This window comes from Opisthorchis viverrini (assembly GCF_000715545.1).
Source record: "Opisthorchis viverrini unplaced genomic scaffold opera_v5_12, whole genome shotgun sequence".
Lineage (NCBI taxonomy): Eukaryota > Metazoa > Platyhelminthes > Trematoda > Opisthorchiida > Opisthorchiidae > Opisthorchis > Opisthorchis viverrini.
In genome coordinates, this window is record NW_008751668.1 from 975,391 (window position 1) to 998,390 (window position 23,000).

Sequence of the window (23,000 nt, forward strand, 5' to 3'; positions counted from 1 at the left end):
TTGGCGCCAACCGGGTAGTACAAAGTCAAGACGAATCGCAAAACGGCTATGAAGATCGTCCAGCCTATTTGGGTGAAATTACGAGGACGTTGAACAAAAACTGTTTTTACGGGGAATGACAACTAACAAAGAGAAAACATAAATTCTCTTTGGGTAGGTTTACATTGCAGGCTTCATACTGCGTTCGACCACATGGCAATGAACAGGTTAATACCAGTGTGACCATTGCACACACCAGCAGAAACAGTGTGTAAGCTTTTCATAGTTACTCAGATGAGTTAAACATACAGACAGTTTAAACTTCGCAGTGATACGTTTGGTAACGCTTACCTTTCCCGTTGCGAATTTGCACGGCGTGTTTGGACGCACCTGTGTCAGATGTGAACAGCTGGCACGAAATGTTGAGCAAGGAATTGGATTGGTTCGAACCATCGGACGTTTGGTCAAAAACAGCCGCAAATCATGATCTGGTGAATCTGAAATGGCGCACGATACCAGGCAGATTGACAATATATGGTGACCAAAGATGATAAAGCTGTATGTACTATAACTACAAACACCTGAGCTAGGGACAGTAGAAATATGTAAAACGGTATTGAACAATGCGACTTAGATTGACAGCAAGAGCTACATTAGCTTCTAGATTAGTGCATCACGAAACATTACCAAGCTCAAACATTCGGGAGAGAGTCTATAAATCTACACGGTCCAGTGGTGCTTACATCAAGCCTTTCCACATGTTTAATTCGGTATATGATGTCAAACAAAAGCTGACACTTTCAGGTATCGTACTCCTCAGTAAAATGTTAATTGGAATATTGAAAATTATATCGGGTGCTTCTAATTTTTAAGACTTTGTCTGGTCAGATGGAAAATACCTGCTAAGTATAGTGAAGCATATGCCATTTCTTACTCCAAGAAATCAACAACGTCAATTTTTTTATGTTATAGTTCGGTTTGCCTTATTGTATTCTGAATGGGCAACTGAGTGCGAGGAATTTCCACGAAAACTAGTCGGTGTAGTTCATGGAGAATCCAAACCAATTTACGGAGAAAGGCAGCTACCAGATTGCCAAATTCAGATACACGGACTTTGGACTGTTCCACGGGTTCAAACGCAAGGGCGTCACAAAGCACGGCTTGGTTTAAAACCGATACGACACACCATTTCCTGTTTGTCTGATTTGTCCATTTCGGCATTTGCTCAAAGCTACCCACATCCACATCCATTACCTGCCTTCTCTCGTTTTTATCCTCAAAAAATCTCTAGGCAGGGTAGTTAGGGAAAGTCGACCGTCATAGATGGGTCTCACATTGTGAATTAAAAGCAGGCAGATTATTCTGTTCCTCCAGTATGACCTACTCATTTTCGTTTCCGCGACGTTTGTAGACCCTTTTACAACATTCTTGCATGTAGATATGCAGTCACCTGTTGTGGCTTTTATAGTGCATGTAAAATCGCTGGCTGTAAAAACATGCCATTCATCCGACTGAATATTTATTCTCTTTTCAGTTGCATCCAGCCTGGGTAGTTTGTGTGGCAATATTGGGTAAAACAGAAAGCAGACACTGATGTAGACGAGGCGGAGATTTGAATCACCTTGAATATGGCCCTAAGTGGACGTAACACAAACAAGAAATAAACAGGAAACTCATCGTTTTAGGATGATTGTTCCCAGTTCTCAGTTATTCTGGGCACCACGCAATGTCTGGCATATCCAGCTGAGTTTAAAAGTGATCTGTCTCACCTTACTCTGGAACTTGAAAACCAATTTCCTTCAGTGATATAAGTGAGCTCGTGGTGTAAATCCTGTGATAAAATAGATGTTGACGATTATAGGATACTCTTGAAAAAGAACTTCGAAAATCACGAATCACGAATCAAATACGTAAAATTTAGACGACAAGAGAGCTTGTTAGAGAAGCACCTTTCTTCGTTTACATAATGTGAATTCGGATCAGTTTGGTTGGAGTCAGTACGAGGACCTTATCCTACAAAAGCGATCATTTTGACCTGCTTCTCGAAATCTGCTGAATGATAGTACTATGGGTTATCGTAAGTTTCACTTGAAAGAGTAAAGGACGCTGCTTGCACGAAAGTTTGCAGTTCTTCTTTCAGTGTCACCAACGATGTCTTCAGTGAAAGTAGAAGTGAATAGGTTGGGCAGTTCCCACAGTCGCGAATAGATAAAGTTCATTTCGGCTGAAAGACAAACGGAATCCTTTGGGGACCCAAGTGCATGGAATTTCATCAACAACGTTTTAATGCATCTTTCTGTAGCCTTTCCCATACATTCTCAGAAAAGAACAGAAACTTGTCATATTTCTGATTTTTTGGATAATCTCTTAGACTTTTTGACTTCTGGGTAAACACATTCACCGATGGGTTATGAAAACAAGCCGTGCATTTAAATTTCCTCTACTATGGAATATCAAAGGATAAATCAACGGACCACGTGCACTCACTTCTCCATTCGGAGGATGTAAATTATCCTGAGGGTGACCGTAGAACAGGTAGTTTTGTTTGACTGTCATTCAAACAACTATCCTTTCTAATATTTCTCAATTCATCTGTTCTCTTTTCCTGAATTTCGAATTCAAAACGGAAAATCTATCGCAGCCTTTCGTTAAGTGCAGGGAGTCTTAACTTGCCAATCAATTAAAATCACTTTTAAAGAGCTGACTGTCCGTCCAACTTCGACATTCCCTTGTCCACGACCTCCATTTCGCGCGTTCCTTAACTCTTATAGGCTTACACGTTGTAAATTGTGGTATCAGTCCATGAAATTCAAGCCACTTCCCATGCAAACACGCCTGCCGGCCGATCATGACGAACGGAAGTTTTATCTGAAGGCGCTGTTTACACCAGTCTAAAGTTTCCCCTCGACATAAACAGAAATGAGAAAAACTTTTAGAGGACGTCCGCATAACCTGAGGTTGTAATTTAACCAGTGCACGTAATTTTGCACAGCTAGCGCCAATTATTAGCAACCGATCTCGGAACCTAGAAACTCTTAGGTGTAGGTTCTATGCAGCACCCAGTCAGGTACCCGGAACCACGTTTCATACTCTATCCGAAGAAGGCTGTTACTTGGTATCACCATGGTTCAGGTTATAACGGATTTCTCTGAATCAGAAGATTGATTACGCTTTCATGAAAAACTGCTTATGACTGCTATCGTCGGCTACGTTTCTTGGTTTTGATGGGCCACATGCATGTCAGTATTCATTCTCCATCATTGGTTTAATAAACTATATGGATAGTACGAATTCTATAATATCACGCTAAGAACAAGCCGAAGTGATCTTTCTACGTAATCCCTGAGTAAATCAAGGGCAACTTATGGAGATAACTCACTGGATTCCGAAGGGGAGCGGTAAGTACTTTCATTACAATGTTTTGAACAAACGGTCGGACTGACTACGCTTCCTCGTTTTCCGGTAGCAAACTTTTCCAAAGCAGGTGACTGTACTCGTGCAATCGATCCACCGAGTCTATTGAATTTGATGAATTCCACCGACTGCTGTCCCCCTCCGCTTTTCTTTGGACTCAAGGTTGTCACCACCCAGGGCTCCGCCCCAGGTGTGGACAGGTAACTTCGGCACATCGGTTCAGTCTCTGTTGCTGGCTGAAAGCTATTTAAGCTTGTATCAGAAAACTGATTGCCGTGGGAAAATTGTTCCATCCCAGATGGCAATAATCCATTGATTTCCACATTGCCGGAGTCACGAAATACTTCTTCTAAGTGATGGGTGTGGCCTGAATCATGACGATAGTCTGCTGGTATTGCGGCGTTATAATGGACCATTCCCCTGGTAGAGCAAATGCCACATCGTAGAAAAAGGATGGCGATGATAAGAGCCAATGATATAATCAGGGTGACGGCGACCATAATTACAATCACAATCAAGTCGTATTCCATATGTCCCATGCTACCGGAGGGTGAATACATGCGGTAGCGACTTTTTTCGCCCGTTCCGTATGATGCATCTTCTGGCCCTGTAGCTGAGTCCGACATATAACGCACTATATTAATTTGAAGAACCCGGTGATTAACCTTGATTGGTTGGCCTTTGTCACTGGCTTCAACGACCAACTTGATTGATCCAATGTCATCCGTACCCATAGAACGACCGACATAAATGGAACCGCTGTTAGGATCTAGCTCAAAAAGGTTTCCGGCAGTCGGCTTATCTGCACCCAATCGGCCTACGTACTTTACATCTGCATTTGAGTGACGATTAGGGATGAATGCCACCTTGGATGTTAGAGGAACACCCCGTTCTAGGTTTTCTAGTGTCGCAACACGACTGGTCTGTATCAGACGGTAGCTGACTTCTCCATTCTCACCCTCGTCCGGATCTATTGCATTCAGCTGCGTGACACAATACCCCACTGGCTCAGTAACGGTGACGTTGACCGCTTGGTTATTATGGGCAGGAAAAACCCATGTGGGAGCGTTGTCATTGACGTCGGTCACATAAACATGAACCTGCGTGGTTGATGACAAAGCTGGAACCCCGGAATCCACAGCGACCAAGTAGAAGTTGTAACTGGGTACACGTTCACGATCCAAGTTTCCACGAGCGACGTAGATGTGACCTTTGGCAGAGACACGGAATTCCTGTGCCCCTTCATTTTCTGTTTGAGATTTTATAAGGTATTGTACCTGGAGTCATAGAATGGCAGAATAAACAAACAGTAAGTTGCCATGAAAGCGGATATAGTGGGACGCTGGAACTATTTACGAAGATAAAGCTATACAGCTAAACAAGCCGAACTGACGAGCCGAAGGCAATCTACAACAAGTTACTCTGTACGGAGGATAACCGTCATTGCGTTAATACTATAGGCATATTTACGGCCTCTGGAGGGTCCCGAATACTTTCCAGTCTCCAAGCTACCATTGGTGGGCGTGTTGCGATCCGTGCAGATGCAGAAACAAATTCCCTGCTTCATACCTGAGATCATGTGATTAGAGACCAAGATAGCCTGATAAGTGCACCAAGGTATGGCTTTCCATGCAGAAATGAGTTGAGATTGACTTCCGAGATAGGTTCTGCTTTTGTGCATCACCTGTTGCATACAGCTGCTTGTTTTACCTTACTCGTGTCACATTATTCGATTGAAATGCAGGGCAAGTTGTCAATAAGATCGTGTAAACCGGTTCGAGGGGATTTTCGTTTCCCGTCATACCATGCCTGACTATGAGGGGAATGCCTTGATTTCCATGCTTGCAAATGCTCACAGATTAAACGTAAGTCATTTGTGCGTTTGGTTGAGGAAACTCCGCTTTATATCACCGTCTGTCTGACTTACAATCTTAGCCACTGGCAAAATACATGCCCCCGGCAGAAACTACCCAGCCTACAGGATCGTGCATAGCGGTCACTATATCGTCATCTGAATCACTTGAACGGATGTATTTTAACACTGCTTAGTTTTAGTGTGTATATATACACGCTATCAGATACAAGCAATGAACTCCTCGGGAATGAATCCACATTGCAACAAAAAGAAGAGATCCTTTGAGAGAATTTCAACGATACAAGCCATTGTCATTTCAATGACAAGCCATGTAACCTATCCTCAGTATCCGTTTATTTGGTAATTTCCACGAAGAAACCATACCCAGACCGGGATAGTCTACGTCCAAAAGAGTACTCTAGCTTTGAACTGCTAGAGAATTCGTCCGGGGTTACGTCGGGCGGGAACTGAGCTACTAGTGGGGATGCCATAATGACTTGTTCCCTGCTCACACAAGAAACGTTTGGGCAACGAGTATATGTCGATTGCTGGGTTTCGGGGACTTGATTCATCAGTTTAAACAGCCGAACACGGCTCTCTCCAGATAATCTTTTCGTAAGGAGAATCATTGAACACATAAAACATTCATAATTGTGCTTTAATGAGTACGTAGATTTCAATGTGCGGTGCACTAACCCTCGAATGTAATCTCTCTTGTTAAAAAAATCCAGTTTTTCGTCTGCTATTCCAGCGGGATAGTGTGAGTTGGTTTGAAATATTTTGGGAAGAGCTCCTCACCCCTGTCATAATTCCTTGAAAAATATCTGCAAGATGGTAGTCGTTGGTGACAGTGTGCATTGAGCATTGTCGGTGCTGTGCCTGGTCAAAGTTTGTGTACACAACACTCCGATCAATATTCCTGTTGTAAAACACAGAATTGATACTGTTTACTCTTCATATTCCCTTTGTTTAAAGGATCTTCACCTGCTGAGTAATGTGCAATATAATTAGGAACTGTTGCGTTATTTTTCAAAGTTACATAGAACACTACCAATCAAGCACAGGGTTTTACGATGATCTAAACGTCCAGGTGCGAATGTGGGTGGAGAAGCATCAGTCAGAGGACTGTTTCAAGTGTGTTAGTCTATTAGTCACAGTGTCCAGTTCGTCAAACATTGGAATGCCATTTTTGTGTGTTCTTCCAAGAAACACAAACAAGAATAACGGCATTGTCTAGATAAGTCTCGATTTACACTTCACCTGAATCACTAAATTTACTGTTTCAACACTTTTTCCAGTACAGGATAGACAGCTTCTTTCTTGTCATATCCTTTGCGGTTGTGTACCTATCTGTTTCAGCAGAATGCTGGAAGTAACATAAATGCTTCCGTGAAAACTGGTTCCGTTTAATGACAAGAGACAAGCTAGCTCATCCGAGCTTTTCTCCAGTTTGACTTTGTTTACAAGATTAGACTCTCCACAGGCATATTTATGGCTGGAAAACGGGTCCTTTTAGGAAGCACTCGGGCTGCACTATCGATTTTTGGCATTCACCCGTATGACTGTTAGCGGATTATCTATACCATAGCTACACTCATAAAACATCACACCGAGGAGCTTGTAACAGTATGACCAAAAGTGACATAGTGCGCACATCCAAATGAGGCGCAAAAAAACGAGTAAGATCAGTTTCAAGTAAAACATGTTCGGCAAAACAACGAAATTAACTATTTCTTGTCATGTTCGCACCACTGTGCAGCCTGCACTAGACAGGAAGACTAGGAATGTCAATATTGCAACTATAATATTGCTTGTTTTCCTAGCCATTCCATTATTTGGAATTTTGTCGCCATCTTTCACACACAGGTGCACAGTAAAGTGCACCATCTTGCCAAACTATTCCGCATTCTTCTTTTCTGTTCACATTCTAGGATCTCATTCTCGACGATGTTGTTCCGCCGAAATGAATATTTATAAGTTTTATTGTTTATGTCACTGAAAAGCTTGATAGCAGTCGACAACCCCCAAGCAGCCAGGCAGAGAGGGTATAGGCAAGCATGGGAGCCGTTTGTGAGATTAATGCGTTTGATTGCTCTTCGTATTCTTGCTAATTAAAGTTTATGATAGAATTGCGTGCTCTTTGCATCTTCAGTCTTCATTTTCAAGTAGACGAGAGGCGGTGTGTTTGTCACTGTTTGTGTGCACGTGAAGGGTTTTTGTTTTTGTTTGTCTTGGTACCACCAGGCCGCTTAGACTCCGTATGTTCGTTTGTCTTGGACCACCAGGCCGCTTAGACTCCGTATGTTCGTCAGTTACTGTGCCTAACCATCCACAGTCACAACACTGCACATATATTGAACATTGTCCAGCGTTCTGTTTGTCCAAAAGAAGTAACACTTCGAGTCAAGGGCATACATCATTGGTTTCTGCGCAGATGGTATCTGGTGATCAGTACTTTCAGACAGCGTTGCAGTTGTGTCGAGGACTTGCGGATGTCGGAAGATGGCAGTTTAGATATACAGCTCACGGATTTAATAGATGAATCTTCTCATTTGATTGCTGCGTGGAATTTTGCTTGACAAGAATACTTGACCGAGTTCCAGTCCACCAGAAATAAACCAACAAATAATGACCGGATAAACACAAGTTGATTCCTTGGCATTTTGTTCACATAAACAACTGTGTGGAGGTCCGTAATATGACGATGCTGATGATAAACAGCTTGCGACAGAAAACCTGTGAGGTTTGACTCGATGTTTACCCGTATGAAGAACAGGCACGTCCTTGCTTGCCAAGAAATAAAACTTCAGTCAGGCTTCCAGGCTTCATGCGATTTCACCTATTCTACATATTAGTGGGAGCATGGTAGGTGTAAACCAACTAAGGATCTCTGTGATGAGCTCTGACAACCTAGTGTGTAGGCAAAAGAAAAGGTCACCTACTAACACCGCAGTTATCCGCTAACGAGCTGGTAGCTATGACGAAACTTGACGAAGTGAGATTTTCAAGGGGAATCCATCTTTTAGAATATGCGATACTGTCATTCCTTAGTGCAGTGTCAATGCGAAGGATCTCACATATAGTCGCGGCCTACGACGGTGCCTACAGCGGTCGCTACCAATCAAAGGCAACGGTCTGTATCTTCAACAACAGTTGTAGTTGAATGATGCCAGATTCCATGAGGAAACTCTGGTACTTGACACCTTTTCCTCTCAGTATGGTGAAAATAAAACAGTATCTATTTTTAACGGCAATAACAAAACATCAGCCATTCAGATAGAAGCCGTTTCCATCTATCAGCTGGAAAACATGTGATCAGAAACTACTCCACTTTTTCATTTCAGAAGGAAGAAGGCATACACAAGATAAAGAAAACGAACTCGCCACACTGTCCTTCGACCTGATACGCATGTAACGGTAGATGCTATTAATGAAGCATGGGAGTAGTATGTGGTTTTCTCATAAGTCAGCTTTCCATCTATTGAAAAGTGAGATTTATTGCGGAATTTTCGGAATCGCGTTGTAGCATTCGGTTACGTTTGAGTGACAGTCAATGAGTATCTAGAAATTTTCAGGGATACTCATTCGAGAAGGAGACGGATACACAGTTTTTTATAAACAAGATGCATGGGAGAGTTTTGCTTTCCTGTCGGATAGTCTGTAACTGTAAAGTTGGTGTTTCCCAATACATAACCTCGCAGCGAAGACCTTCTTTCTTTTATCCGTATTTGTCTGCAAAGTGTTTCTAGTTAATCCAGTCAAGTTTCCGCTAATTGCAACCTCCACATAGAGAGCCGCACAGTAGGATATCTTTGTCGGTTTTATAACATCGGACTGGATGCAGATTATAGTGGAAGTTAGCATCCGTCACTTCTGTTGATGTTATTAAGTCGAAAACTTTGGACCACTTTGTTTCTGTCATTTTCATGTGAGTTTTGTATGGTCTTACCGTACTAAACAATGTCCGACAATGCATACATGGTACATGCATGTGACATCCTACTGCACTAAGATCAGTCATATACTTAGAATTCAGGAGTCCAATGCAATAAATCAGAAGTTAGGGTTTCACCACATTTTCGTATCTTTTAATGCACTATCTTGCCCACACCTTTTGGTTGTTACCAGTGGGACTGTATGTGATGGACCGCTGATTCGATCACCTATGTCCAGCAATTTATCTAATCAACTGACCAGCCAATCCGTTGCCCTACTGGATAGGTTCACAAAATGAATGCGTATGGAAACAAACTGTTCCGGTTAGAAAGCTCGACGATGAATATAGCAGTTTGCTGCTCAGTGTACAAATCTTTAACAGTTAAGTCATACAGAATAATGTGGTTGGCAGTCGTCCATGCACACAATTTGGACTGTTATTCTGGAAACCACTCGGAGCTCCTCCGAGAATGAGGGATGCAGCTAGCTTGGGTATATGCTCGCCAGAATCAATCACATTAAAATGAGCCTAAAGCGCAAACTTAGTTTTCCGTGTAACGGAGTACTGTAGTACTGGAAGGTACTTTCCTTGTTTAAACTCCATTAGGTTGTTGGATAGTTAGACTATCTTTGAACACGAAGTAGGTTTATATTTAATTCAGCATATATGACTTAACCCATACCATTCCTGTCAACAGAGCTAAAGTACAGAGTTAGTTTTTGCTCTCCTGTTGATTATTATGAATTACGTAGGCTCTAAGATGTGCGTGCCCCTTGGGCACTCTTTAAGATCGCAGTAGGCTTGCATTCATTGAATTAGTTGCAGCAACGTGCACCCGATTAAGCATATGGACCAGATAACGTCCTCCCTGAGACATAAACACAATCGAGAGGCTCAGCGCCATTCTCTGGAAGAAGTGACAATCATCCATAATTGTAAACTTAACAGAATGGATGTCATATGCCACGAATACAAGTGAAATTGGTTTACAATTTAGTGGACAGTCCATCACATAACTTATCTCCTAAGATCTTACACGCACTAAAAACCGAATACAGCCTTCAAAAGAATAAGTAGAACCAATAACTCTGACAGTCTGGTTCTCCCGTGTTTCATACCAACCTACAACAGCAAGCTATCTGATGCTTTGATTTCCTAGGTAACCCAGGTGAAGATGACAAAAGAACAAAATAGGTATTCGGTCAAATGTTCCAATTCTTTCAAGACTGTGCCAGATAAAGGGGCATCAGTCTTGCGCATAGTGCGTACGTGAATATACTTGCGCAGGGGCGTTTGCTTTTAGATCTCTAAAGATATTCCATACGAAATCCCTCAGTTGATGATATTCTGAAGGTTGTCATGCAGACAGCGGGCCGCTAACTTGTACTTGACTCAAATGTCCGTTGAAAAAAAAGTCCGTTGAAAATGACACAACCTTACTATCTGTGCCGTTTACAGGGTTCCTTGGAGCTCTGTGTCTTGGATATGATCAAATGTTAAAGATAGAGCCAATTTAATTTGCAACGAATGCACTGGGACCCCGATTGTACATTGTCAAAATAGTACCTATATTAACAGACCGTAAGTTGCAGATCTTTTGAATGGTGCTCACCCAAAGGAGGCAAAAAACAAAAAATCCTCAGGGGGTTTGGCCGGGATTATAATTTGGCCGTTTGTATCAAAATTGGAATGATATGGTCAAAATTTGTTAAATCGTCCAAATGATACTATGTAAGTGCTATTCATGTTTCAGTATGATGTTGTTGGTCATTTTGACAAACGTAAATTAGTGGATTCATCCTCTGAATTCAGCGGTTTTAGATCAAGTACTGAGTCAACTAACCGAAAAAACCAAACGTCTACGTGAATCCAAGTCGTTATTCAACCTTTAGATCAGTAAGCAACTATCCCATAACAACGACTTCCTTAACATATTTGACAGTTCACACCACTCCAAAGACAGTTCATTCTCTTATTAGGAATACTTTGAAAGAGAAAAATATAATCATCGCAAACTCTCCGGGTACTGTCAGAGTGACTACAACGCATGTTTTCTTGGATAAGTTACTACTTTGGAAAATCAGATTTTTCCCAGCACATACTGAAGCCAGTGACTACATATCAAGGTCATTAGTCAGCTGGCTAAAGGGATGATATCGGAAGAGCCCAGTTAAGAATTCTGAAGTGAACCCATACACACAATGAGTCAGTTGGGACCTTATTGCTAGATTTTACTGCAAAACTTCCATATTACTGTTTGATTGCTAGCACGACGAGCGACAAAATGGCCAAGCACCTAGTTCTGGGTTTGTCTTGTCTGAATTACAAACACGATGTGAAGGTGATAACTTGGAATGCAAAGTAATTTGAGGTTGAATGGAAAGATAACCCATAGTCTCTATCTTTGAGTACACTAAGCGCACAAGCTTAACTCTACCTTTAAATACTTTTCAAGCATGAAAATACCCAGGATTCCCAGGTCAACGAGAGCGTGGGGGCAATAAAGGCCGCGAGTGAACAGATAGTATTTACAAATATGACGAGAATCTAGTGCAGGCGTGCACTAACCAACTGTACATTACGTTTGCCTCCAGAGTTCTTCTATCATCAGAGCACTGTTACAAATCTGAGGACCGATTTCAAAAGCCTGTTTAACTTATTTGCCACTTGCAAACTGGTAGATTTACATAAGGAGTGAGAGCAGTGAATGAATGGGAGAAATGTAAGAACACATATTTAAACGGGCATATTATAGCATTGTAACAGAAAGGTTTCTCCTCGTTTAGTGACGAATGAAAGGATCATGACTGAAACGAACATCAAAATATTACCGGAAATAAGACCCTCAGTTAACGTTTGGATCAACAATCACAACATGATTACTGTCTGTATCGCGTCCTGTGTGCTGAAATTTTCCATTTAATAATATTGTTCCACATATTTAGGGTCTGACTAACTCCTGTGATAAAGTATGCGCTGCAAAAATGACAGAGGTACTGTTGCATCAGTACATTCTTCAGCCCTGTTACCAAGCACTCACCATTTCTGGACCAGTGAACGATAATACACGAAGCTCTTTTGAACTCTGAGTTAGAAATATCTACCCTTAATAATAATACCAAATTATAAAACCAAATATAACTAGACATTATAATGAACAGAAGGCAGAAATTTATCCACATCACTTGAAGCCTGATGTTTGATATTTAGGCTTACTTCGATGGGTGCTTCACATAGAGACTATACCGAAGTGAACTGATCAGCTCACACACTTCTTCTGCTCGCATGCCGTTTCAACATTCTCAAAACGCTCCAGAAACCCAGGCTGCACTTTCACCGAAGCGCGCACTGTAGATAAGTTTTGTTAGATATTGAGTCAGTATCCTAGGAAAATATGATTTTTTCCGTAAATTACACGATCATTGCCAAGAAAACCCCGCACTTGTATCTAGACTTAATTTGTTGACTGCAGATCGTCTGCCTACGTTAAAAAAATGCCTTGTTTTTCGTGTCACGTCAAAAGCACATAAATAATTGATGATCTTCTTTGGAAGGGCAGCCGGTGGGACACAGCTTTCTAGAGGTTGAGCTCTCTACAAGAAAAGGTAGACTGATTTATTGTTTTTATCCGACAACCAAAAGTCCCTTGAATTAGTGGCATATTTTCAATACGGTAGTTCTCTCCAAGTATTCTGTTCCTTTGTGATGGGAAACGGGATAGTATTTCTGGGGACGGTCGTTAGTTCTCCCGCTCTATTGACTGAGCGTTCGGGTTTACACGTTCCCCATTGAGCCAGTGCTTTTTCGTCGGAAATTTTGGCTGACGAACTAACAGCTGATACCTGCAAGTTTCATTAGTTATCCCCTTGTGTAGTTTCCACACTGGGGCAGACGCTCATATCGTTCCGTTGTTTATATTTATGTTTTGGTGTAAATTATGAGAAAATAGAGATAAATATGTTGTTGATCAAATGAGAGGTCCATATACCCTCAAAGTGAACACGTGTGGGTATGTCTCTTAGTCCATGCCATCACGTAAACTTCTCACCCATCAGCTACAGGAGTATGTAATTTCTGACAGATTTCCTCCTAAGTTAGCCATCCGTAACAGAATATTGAGTGTGCACAGTCATAGTTGTAATCTTAGTGTAAGACTGTACACCCACAGGTACTGAAAACTTATCACCAGTGCTTTAACTCAACTCACAAGAAACCCGCCTGGTCGTTTCATTTTCTAGTGAGGTTCCAGTAGTATATCCTGGCTTGTCTGTTTGAAACCACCAAACACTTTTTCATCGGTCATCTTCAAAAAACTACTGTGTACTCATGGTTTTCTGTCATGTCTGTAAACCAGTCGTGAGTTAGCTTTCTACTTCTCGACCACAGCACTGTCTTTGGGGTGGTTGGACAACCATTTACATTCAGGCTTTGTTTCCCAAGAACTATACTTACAAGTCTTTCGTTCTGGTACACTAATCCCGGGGTACGTTCCGTACAACACTAGAACAGCAATTCTACCAAAACTGAACTCACAGTTGATAGTGGGTCATGGTCTATCAACACATGTAACTACACCTATATTTGGTCGTTAGTTTTTCCACTGAGCTGGGCGATTTGACTGCACATGTTTCACCACCAACCCAGGTGACATCACCAGCACATTACTGGGGAGTGTAGTGAAGCTGAGCGATGAGTCTGTGGTTGTGGGTTTGGCAGTATTGCTATATTTGGGCTGACCATTGATGAAGATTGGTCGTTCGTTCGGATACTTCCATTGGGTGCTCCGTCATTTTGTCTTCTGATCGATCGATGATCACATGATGTATGAGCTTGGCCTCCTGTGCTGTCGTACTCTGGTCGTCACAGGAATGACCTCTGTTTCTGACTCCTCTGAGTCCCAGTTTGTGACCTTTGTTCATCTAACCCCAAGGCCTTTCTTGTTTCGGTTGGTGGTCCGATGGTCGGCTCTCATTGAGTATTCCAGTTGAAATGCAGGTCCTTTGAATGTAGTGTAGTGTAAGGTGGTTCCATTCAATGTGTCAACCTGTCTAATACATCGTGGAGTACCCTGCTTCCGGAAATTCACTTCATTGTCTCGTATCTCTGTATGCCAAGAATTTTGAGTTTTCCAGCTTTAACTTTGTGGCCTTCTTGGTCTTTATGTGTGAATATTAGGGATAGAGGTTCCTGTCTCCTGATGATCACGCTATGTTCCTCCTTTCTGGTGCATAATCTTCTCCCAGTGTGTCCAAAGTGGAACTTGTTGCAGCTTTCACAGTTGATTTGATATACCACACTTTTCCTCTTGGTAGCATCGTGGTTGTCCTTCGGTCTTGAATACAGTTTTTATAAAGTGTCATTTGGCTTGTGGGTTAACGAGGATTCCTCTTTAAGCTAATAATCTGACTGTGTACTCTGATATATTCTTGATGTAAGACAAAACTATCCTTATGCCCCTTGTTTGCTGTTACTGTTGATGAAATGTTTTATTCCCCAATCTTCTAATAAAATTTCCTGGACAACCATTGTTTTAGAATACTCCGAATCAACAATTTTCTTCCTTTTGTTTGGTCCAGTGATGCTGCAGTTTGTCTTGCCTTCTTGAACACGGCTTCTGCACGGCTGTTCTTGTGGTTCATCGGATCCATATGCGTCTACTTACAGTACGCGCAGCGTTCGAGAATCCCATTTACCTTCGTGTTTATTAAAAAGCAAAAGAATCGTTTGTTCCTCCCCAGTTTGATGGTAAATTGCACACTTTTAAACTTGGTATTCAGCAGTTCATACACAAATCTTGTTTCAGGGTAACAAAGGTGTCGTTCACGTAGCGGACTCATGGCATTCAATTGTGGACTGGTGGAATAGCGTGCTCCAATCTCTGCATTACTACCTTAGCGACAAATCCTGATATTGGAGAGCCCATTGGAGTTCCTACAGCTTTTGATGTATTCTTCCATGATAGCCAAATGATGTATCCTTGCAAACGTTCAACAGCTTGCATAAACTTTCGGGTGTTTGGATTATTCCGAAGCAGTTTCGTTTGATTGAAATGGATAGTGATGTGACATCATACAAATGCATGGTTTCGTTATCTCCTTTACAGACTCACCGTAGTTTGCTTGGAAATTAGTCAGTACTGGAATAGCGTGATCTCTGCATTACTACCTTAGCGACAAATCCTGATATTGGAGAGCCCATTGGAGTTCCTACAGCTTTTGATGTATTCTTCCATGATAGCCAAATGATGTATCCTTGCAAACGTTCAACAGCTTGCATAAACTTTCGGGTGTTTGGATTATTCCGAAGCAGTTTCGTTTGATTGAAATGGATAGTGATGTGACATCATACAAATGCATGGTTTCGTTATCTCCTTTACAGACTCACCGTAGTTTGCTTGGAAATTAGTCAGTACTGTTTATTTTGTGCTCTGATCCATAAATTAGGTGTTTCCATCTTCTTCTTTAGTCTTGCTAATTTGTAAGATGGAATTACCGGAAGTGAAACGATTAGTAGAAATGGAGTTCCTTGTTTGACACCTTCCGTAGTTGTAGTTTTCTGAGCTTTGTATTGATTAGATCAACAGCTTGTGAAGTTGCGTCATGACTGATGGACTTGCAGACCATTTAACCTATTTGTTTTGTCTTTACATGATAATCTGTCGTTTTCATTACCACCCCTTGTCTGCGGGTAGCATGGCAATTTCTGAATGCCTCTTTCCCGTTTTATAAATCAGTTGCTTGTTTCTATTCCGTGTGATTGCTGCTACAGTTTTCTGTCGAATATGTCTCTGAAGCTCTTCGGACATTTAGCTTGATTTCAAGGCGTGTTTTAAGCTGACTAGGTAATCTTTGCGGCATTCGTCCTCGACGTTGAAGTTGAGTTTGAGTTGAAGTTTCGTTAGAAGTTCTTGATCTTGTCATTGGTTACTCGCGCCCGATTGCTACTCCAAGTTCTACCAAGTGGCTTGGACCAGCTTTGGCCAAACAATTTGTCTAGCCCCCGACGATTACTCTTTCGTATCCTCCGAGAAGACTGTGGAAGTCCGTTATCATTAACTATACTATTCGTCATCCACAATGGACGACGGAATAGGACTCGCTGGGTTATTTTCCTTGACCCCCGGTAACGTTTACATGTGGACCACTATTGCCAGTTTCTGATGGAAATTTGTTTGTTAGCGGTAACAAATTGCTACTCAGTTTTACCTAAACGAAACAAGGCTTCTTCTACATACACTGTTTTCCGAATAATTAAATTTCACGAGAGAATTGACTGAATGAACGCCGAATTACAAGGTCATGATACTTTAAATCTAAGTGAGCTTCACAAAGGTCACCATCCGTTTTAGCTGGGACGATAGTCGGGATATCGCAGCCCGTTGGCTAGACGGAACACACTACATTAATATTACCACCATCTCTATGATAACCCCATTTACAGTTTGCGTGCTTGAGATGTGTTTATGGCAATTTGGTAAAAAACAAGTGGAAATCCATGTCATCTGTCAGGTCAACGTTTGGTTCTCAACTTATAGGATTGATTTTTAAGCATCAGTTAATAAGCAATTGCTTTTGGCTGGAAATGGAATGTGTTAGGTGCGGACAAATAATGTAGCCAGCTAGGATATGGGGATGTGATATATCAGTACAGGGGCGTGCAGTACTCTCCAAATTAACAACCCTACTTTGCAGCGACCACTATTCTGCTGGTGGAACCTGCTGGAACTTTCTTCACGGAGAGGCTATTTTTGGCTTTTGTTGAACACACTCCACTTCTACAAAGTACACGTTACCGCTTGGGCTCCTCGGTGTACTGATCTTTTTATTTGTTGACTGTGACAGTCATTCTAATGGGTACTTGTCACCTTGTGTGAAAAACTGACGAAGGATCATGAAAACTCTCCCAGCAATGCACTGAAATGACCTAGTGTCCACAAATCAGTGATATTCCTGGCCAGTTTTTGGAATATGTGCAGTTGTGTGAATGTTCTTGAAACAGGAAACTGAAAGAGTGAATTTACTCAACCAGGGTTGATGCGCGCATGTTGTTGATGTCACAGTCAGGGGGTGTAAAGGAAAAAAATCCCAATCTGTGGAGGCATTTTATGGAACAACATAACATGCTCCCAGCCACAATTTCATGGGTCCAGTGCACAGTCTAGAGCAAAAGTTCTCAAAGTGAGTAATTCTGAGAAGATGAAATTATCCTCTTGGCTCCCACAGAAAACCAACTTGTCATTGGTTTTAAGTCTAGCTTACTTGCAAGTGACGTGATGTCAACAGTTCAGTCATTAAGCTAACGTAACATACTACCCGAGTATGACTGCCTCCCGTTTTGCTACAACCTCGTGAATAATATAAAAGTGTGGGTGACATGTTCTATGCTGAATTAGGACCTCATCTGTAATTAGTTGCTGATGGGTTCAGTATGTCTCACATCAAGTGATATTAGACTGATCCACTAATATCAACGAAGGGGAAATGTAAACGAAAGGCTAAAACACCAGCAAGGTGTAGTACCGAAAACCAGCCTCCCCGCATTACGTTCGCGAGCAGCACTGTAAAGGAAACGTAACAGCGGATATTGATGCAAGTTTGCAAGTCATAAACATTTGCCACGTTGTTTGGTTAAATTGAAAAATCGAAAAAATATATTTCAATTGTTTATCCCTCTTAGCATGGGATTTTCAGGAAGGTTGATTATACATAGGAACCCTCAACATATTTTCTCGATATAACACGCTACTGAATGGATTTCCGGAAACTCTTATTCCTCCAACTACCAGTTTTCCCTCTTTTTGGATTCGTGAGGAAGGCACGCTGTCCGAAAATCCATCAACCTTATGCTCCTCTGAAAAACAGTTGCCTCTGATGTTCACGGAACACTCAGATAAATACTCTTTTTAGGATATTCTTCAGAATAGGTTGCGCCAAGGTTGACAACGCATGTATTCCGCGAAATGCGTATAATATGGTTTCAAAAAGAACATAAGTTTGATGGGAACTTGGGGTATGCGCCCACCTGATGAGCCTGAAAGTTAAGGACGAAATCTGTGGTGGACTTCCGAAGAATTTACAACAACCTTATATGGAGGGCGCTCCAGCTAGATAATAAATTGCGGTACTCCAAATATCGACCCAAATGACGATTTAGGTAGCCTTGTGCCACATATTCAGTTGAAAAATATCGAAAACAAGAGGTTCATCTGAGCTTCACGTCCATCTATTAAACACCCAGACCATGCTGCACATACCCTAAAATATTTCAGGTGGAACACAAGGTTGGGAGAAACTCAAAGATGCGACTAAAATGGGCTAAAGCAGTCGCGGGCTACCAAAATCGCTTGCAATATTTTCAGTGATCGTGTTTTCCATCATGAACATATACTGCGGTAGCTCGAACATCGTCCAGGCTGAAATATAAAAGGGCCTTTGTGCAGCAAATTTGATCCGAGACACTTTCTTCTTGTCAACAAGGCAATGTGTAACCGATTTTATTCGACCAAGCCTACGTGGCGATGTACATGAATTATTCATAAACAGCGAAATACGAGTCGGATCATCATTGTTCAGCTCCAAGATCGCGCTGCGGAGCAATCAGGAATTCCTTCGTGTGGACTCGCGTGACATTCACCCCCCCCCCCTACTCCACGTTGTAAACGAATTTGAGCTGGAAACGCAATCATTAGACTTTCTTCTCTGCCTATGAAATATAACAATGTTTGGAATGACAGATGGCATTAGCCTAATTTTCCTCCACATTTTCGCACCAGTGAAAGCAACCAAACAATGCTTCCACCTATTTGCACCGAACATTAGGAGTACTTGGAGATAATGACCGCCTCGCTCGGAGTTCACTTGCTGTGCATACATGTCTGAGCTTGCCAGTCATTCACAATGTACACGGCAAACTCAGCATGAAATCGCCGCTTGATCTCCGTGATTGACGCACACATAAACAACATGATGGTCGAACCGAACTGCAGTGATTAGACCAGTATGCATGCAAAGCGAGAGCTTCCATGCATTCGAATAGTTGCCCTGCTGCTTTGATGGAAAATCAATACAAAAGTATGTTGTGTACCATTTTGACGCCATCTTCCGAGTGCGCCCGTAAGTGAATTAACAGACACAAAAGATGAAACAGCCTCCAGCTGTTTGACCAGTGGGTTTTTTTTACCAAAAGCAAGATGCCTTCCGGTGGATTTCCATCAAGCGTAAAAGGGATCCAGCCTGGTGAGCAGGAATTTCGGTGGTGTTTACAAGTGAACTGCGAAGCCTTCATGCGGTAATATGTATGTGTACTGTAGTTCTACCCAATTTTTCCTCTCACACCTTTAGGAGTGGTTTGTGTGCTCCTCCTGAGGGTGTGGCCGCTTTCTGTCGATCTGTCCAATGTCAAAAGATAATACATATGACATTCGTGACACCAGCAATTCTTGCGCATCCTCCTCCATGTAGAACAATTCTATTATTTGGACATACGCAGCAGACCAGTGAACGAGCGACTACTGATAGATTCCCAGCTTTGTTTATTTACGAATCGATTCGGCGTCCCGAAAAGTGCAAAACAGCAGGATGAAACGAAGAGTGCGATATAAACATCACGTGGCATTGATGGTATTTATGGAAAGATATGATTTGCTACAATAGGCACTAGATTTTGAGGAAATATTTCATAATTTACTCAACCGTTTTCTCACTTTTCCTCACAGTATCCTACCAAACAATTTCCTCTGTGGTGAGATGTTTAGCACGGTGGGCATTATTTCTTGATGGCTTCGCCGAAACCAAAACGTGTTCTGTTATGGGTATAGTAAGCCACTTTATGCGCAGCCTGTAAGCAACAAGTTTCAACAGGTGTACAAAATTCCTCCAAATTCCTCTAGTTCTACGAACGCAGTACCACAGCAAAATGTTGACTACGGTGAGTTATGGCCACACATAACTCGAAAGTTCCATGCAATATAACGCATGTTTATGCATATCTGGAGAGAGGATTTCAAATCGATCCAACCTGGTGCTACTATAGTTGGATCCTCTGATGGCTCCCTGAGGTGAAGGTTCAAATTAGTCAAGAATGAATTAGTCAAATGAATTTTGAAGAGTTACCTATTAATTTTAAAGGCCGACAATTTTAGTGAATGGCAGTAAATAGGATAAAATGCGAGGTACCAAGTGGTGTAAAATTTTTGCGTGTATTTCTACAGTATGCCGGTTATGAGGTTTTTCTTCAAACCTAAGGCCCAAAAACTTTCGGAAATTGCAGTATGTAAAATAGCAGTCTAATTAAACGAGCTTGAGATTTTTTCAACGAACTGGTGCTTCTGGGTGCGTTGTAGAGTGAAAGGCCTAGACGGTCCTGGTACATCCTCGGGGTGACTGTGGAACAATATAAACTAGTATAGCGAACATAACGAAATTACAGTTGGGCGATCCAAAGTGGGCCGTGTTGCTTGTTTCCATTTTAACTTGACTTTACAAAGCTGTGCTTTTGTGTCTGCTGTTAGTGTGATTCTTATCTGACTCTAAATAGGCTAAAGTTAGATTAGGAAAGTCAAGCAAAGACAACAGAAATGCCTGTTCACCGTGAACACTAGTTTTCTGCTCGGCACACCATTATCTGGTCCCATACGATGGATAAAGCGCAAGAAAAAAATTAGATTATCCTCGGATTTTCTTTGCATTGTAGACAAAAATACGTTGGATTTTAGTGCATGATGACGATTTTCAACAAGCACATTTCCCTTAATGTGTAGACACGACTACACCTGATCATCCAATTAAAAGTGAAGGATGCATGAAACCCGTGTTTAGAAATGGTCGTATTTGAACAATTTCCGTGGGCCCATTTTGCATTCAAGGTCACAGGTGTGCTTGTTTTCAACGTGCAGTGATGCCACAATAAATCACCTAACAGTTTATCGGGTAATGGTTCATAAAACTCTCAAGTTTTAGATTAACCGCAGTATATTCTTTTGTGTGCATACAGAACTGCCGGTTTTAACGGCGCCTTCGGTATATTAAAAGACTGAAACGTTTTCTGGTAATATTTAGGGCACGAGAAAGGTAATTACAACAAATGCTTCTATATGGGCAAAATTTCCTACAAGTGGTTTTGTCGAATTCACCGAACAGTTATGCGTTCATGATTGAGCACGGTCGCGCAGGCACCTAAACATGGGACATCTTGCCAGTGTTTTTGCGTTCATTTGTGCAGACCGTTTGCGAGTTACGTTTGACACGTTCTCAGCATTCATACATTGCTGAGAGCAGGTAGAAAGTTAAGTCAAATTAACCCAACACAGAAATCTCCAGCTTTTCGTAAAGGTGCATTTTACTGCAAAAATCTTTGTCAAATGAAAACTTTCGTCCCTAGTCGGATTTGTCAAGTAGGCGAATATGAATCAGCCAATGTCACTCTGATTATTAAGCACAGGTTCTCCAAATAGGAACGAAAAGTTTCGGATTGTTAAAATTTCTGGGATCGTACTACTACTTTACCTCAAACAGCTGCAAATTCGATGACGCGTCAGATGAGGGAGACAACTGCTCAGTCGTGAAAGAATTTGAATCAAACTTCACAGGAGGTGAAGATTGTTATTGATAAGTGATGTAGAAGTAGTGCACTGTCGACAGTGAGTACTTTATTGATTCCTAGGGCAAGCTTTCGCTTAGTATTAAAACACTATATCATCTGGCCGCGAGATGTTGACCAGAGTTGTCATTTAAATGCTATTAGACAAGCAGTTTAGGTCACATTATATACTTATCATGTCAAAATATACCGGTTACGTACCAACACGAATGTCGCTTGCTCATTCTGAAGCAGGTTTCTAACCTCGGTTTATTTGAAGCCTACATAGCTTCTTGTTTAAGATTACACAGAAAAGAAAATTGTGAACGTGGTTGAGTCTTGGTTTCGAGCAATTTACTCAGTGAATTGTTTGGATATGTTGAACTGTGTCCTTGAAAGCGAACAGCCAACGGTTGCAATTTTTCTCAGAGGTTACCGTAGTGGGTGAACGCGGTTTTGCACCTCTTCAGTTTTTTAGACTATCTCGATATGTTCGAAATTCATAAGGCTGCTTTTACTAAATTTGAAAGTATGAACGCTTTATCCCTGTAAATTTGAGGGAAATTCTGGACATATCTTCTCAAGATATTCCTATATTCAATAAAAACGACTTTTCGTAAATCGATGAACGACCGGCATTTCTTGTTCGAGTGATTTCTTAATAAACGGTCTTTTCTCGATCATTATTTATGAAGTGCAAGGGGAACGAAATTATACTGCAACTTGTGTTGCTTAGTGTGATTGGCACTGTTTCCAAAGAACTGTTGGGTGTCGTTCAGTGAGCCACCGATGCCAAGGAATAATTAACCGCCAGTAGGAAGATATTGGCCCACACGTTAGTCTAACTTCAAGCTTGATGAGTTGATGCCATGACCTGGTGGGACGCCGGCTTTAATATGACAAGAAAAATCGATAATTTTATCGCAATCGTCTGACGAGTGATTTTTATGCTTTTAGCCTCATTAAAGTGCTTATACTACAGGATCATGAAAGCTTACTTTCCTGCTTATAATAAGTGGTTGACGATCACCCATTCACCAGATGTCGTTCCTACTTAGGTGGAATGCGGGTCTGGATTATGGCAGTGTAAACATGATGAAATAGTCCAGGAAAATCGTTATATTCATCCCGGAACCTCCATGTTAATAATCTGTAACAAAGGTGATGTCATGTTCCTTGGCGTGATAAGGGTTTTGTGCGGAATCGTCTTATTAGCTAGAGTTTTTAAGAAGTCGTAGA

The 23,000-nt window shown here is 41.6% G+C and overlaps 1 protein-coding gene across 1 annotated transcript in view; it reads right to left on the bottom strand.

Moving 5' to 3' along the window:
• Nucleotides 1–330: 330 nt before the first annotated feature.
• The window catches only part of T265_12724 (hypothetical protein), a gene marked incomplete at both ends in the record, with an annotated part of 33,987 nt that continues 11,317 nt past the window's right edge, over nt 331–23,000 (bottom strand). Inside the window, 2 exons of the mRNA XM_009165164.1 lie at nt 331–476; nt 3,359–4,670. Of these exons, the coding sequence (XP_009163428.1) occupies nt 331–476; nt 3,359–4,670 (1,458 nt within the window). The remainder of the gene's footprint in view (nt 477–3,358; nt 4,671–23,000) is intronic.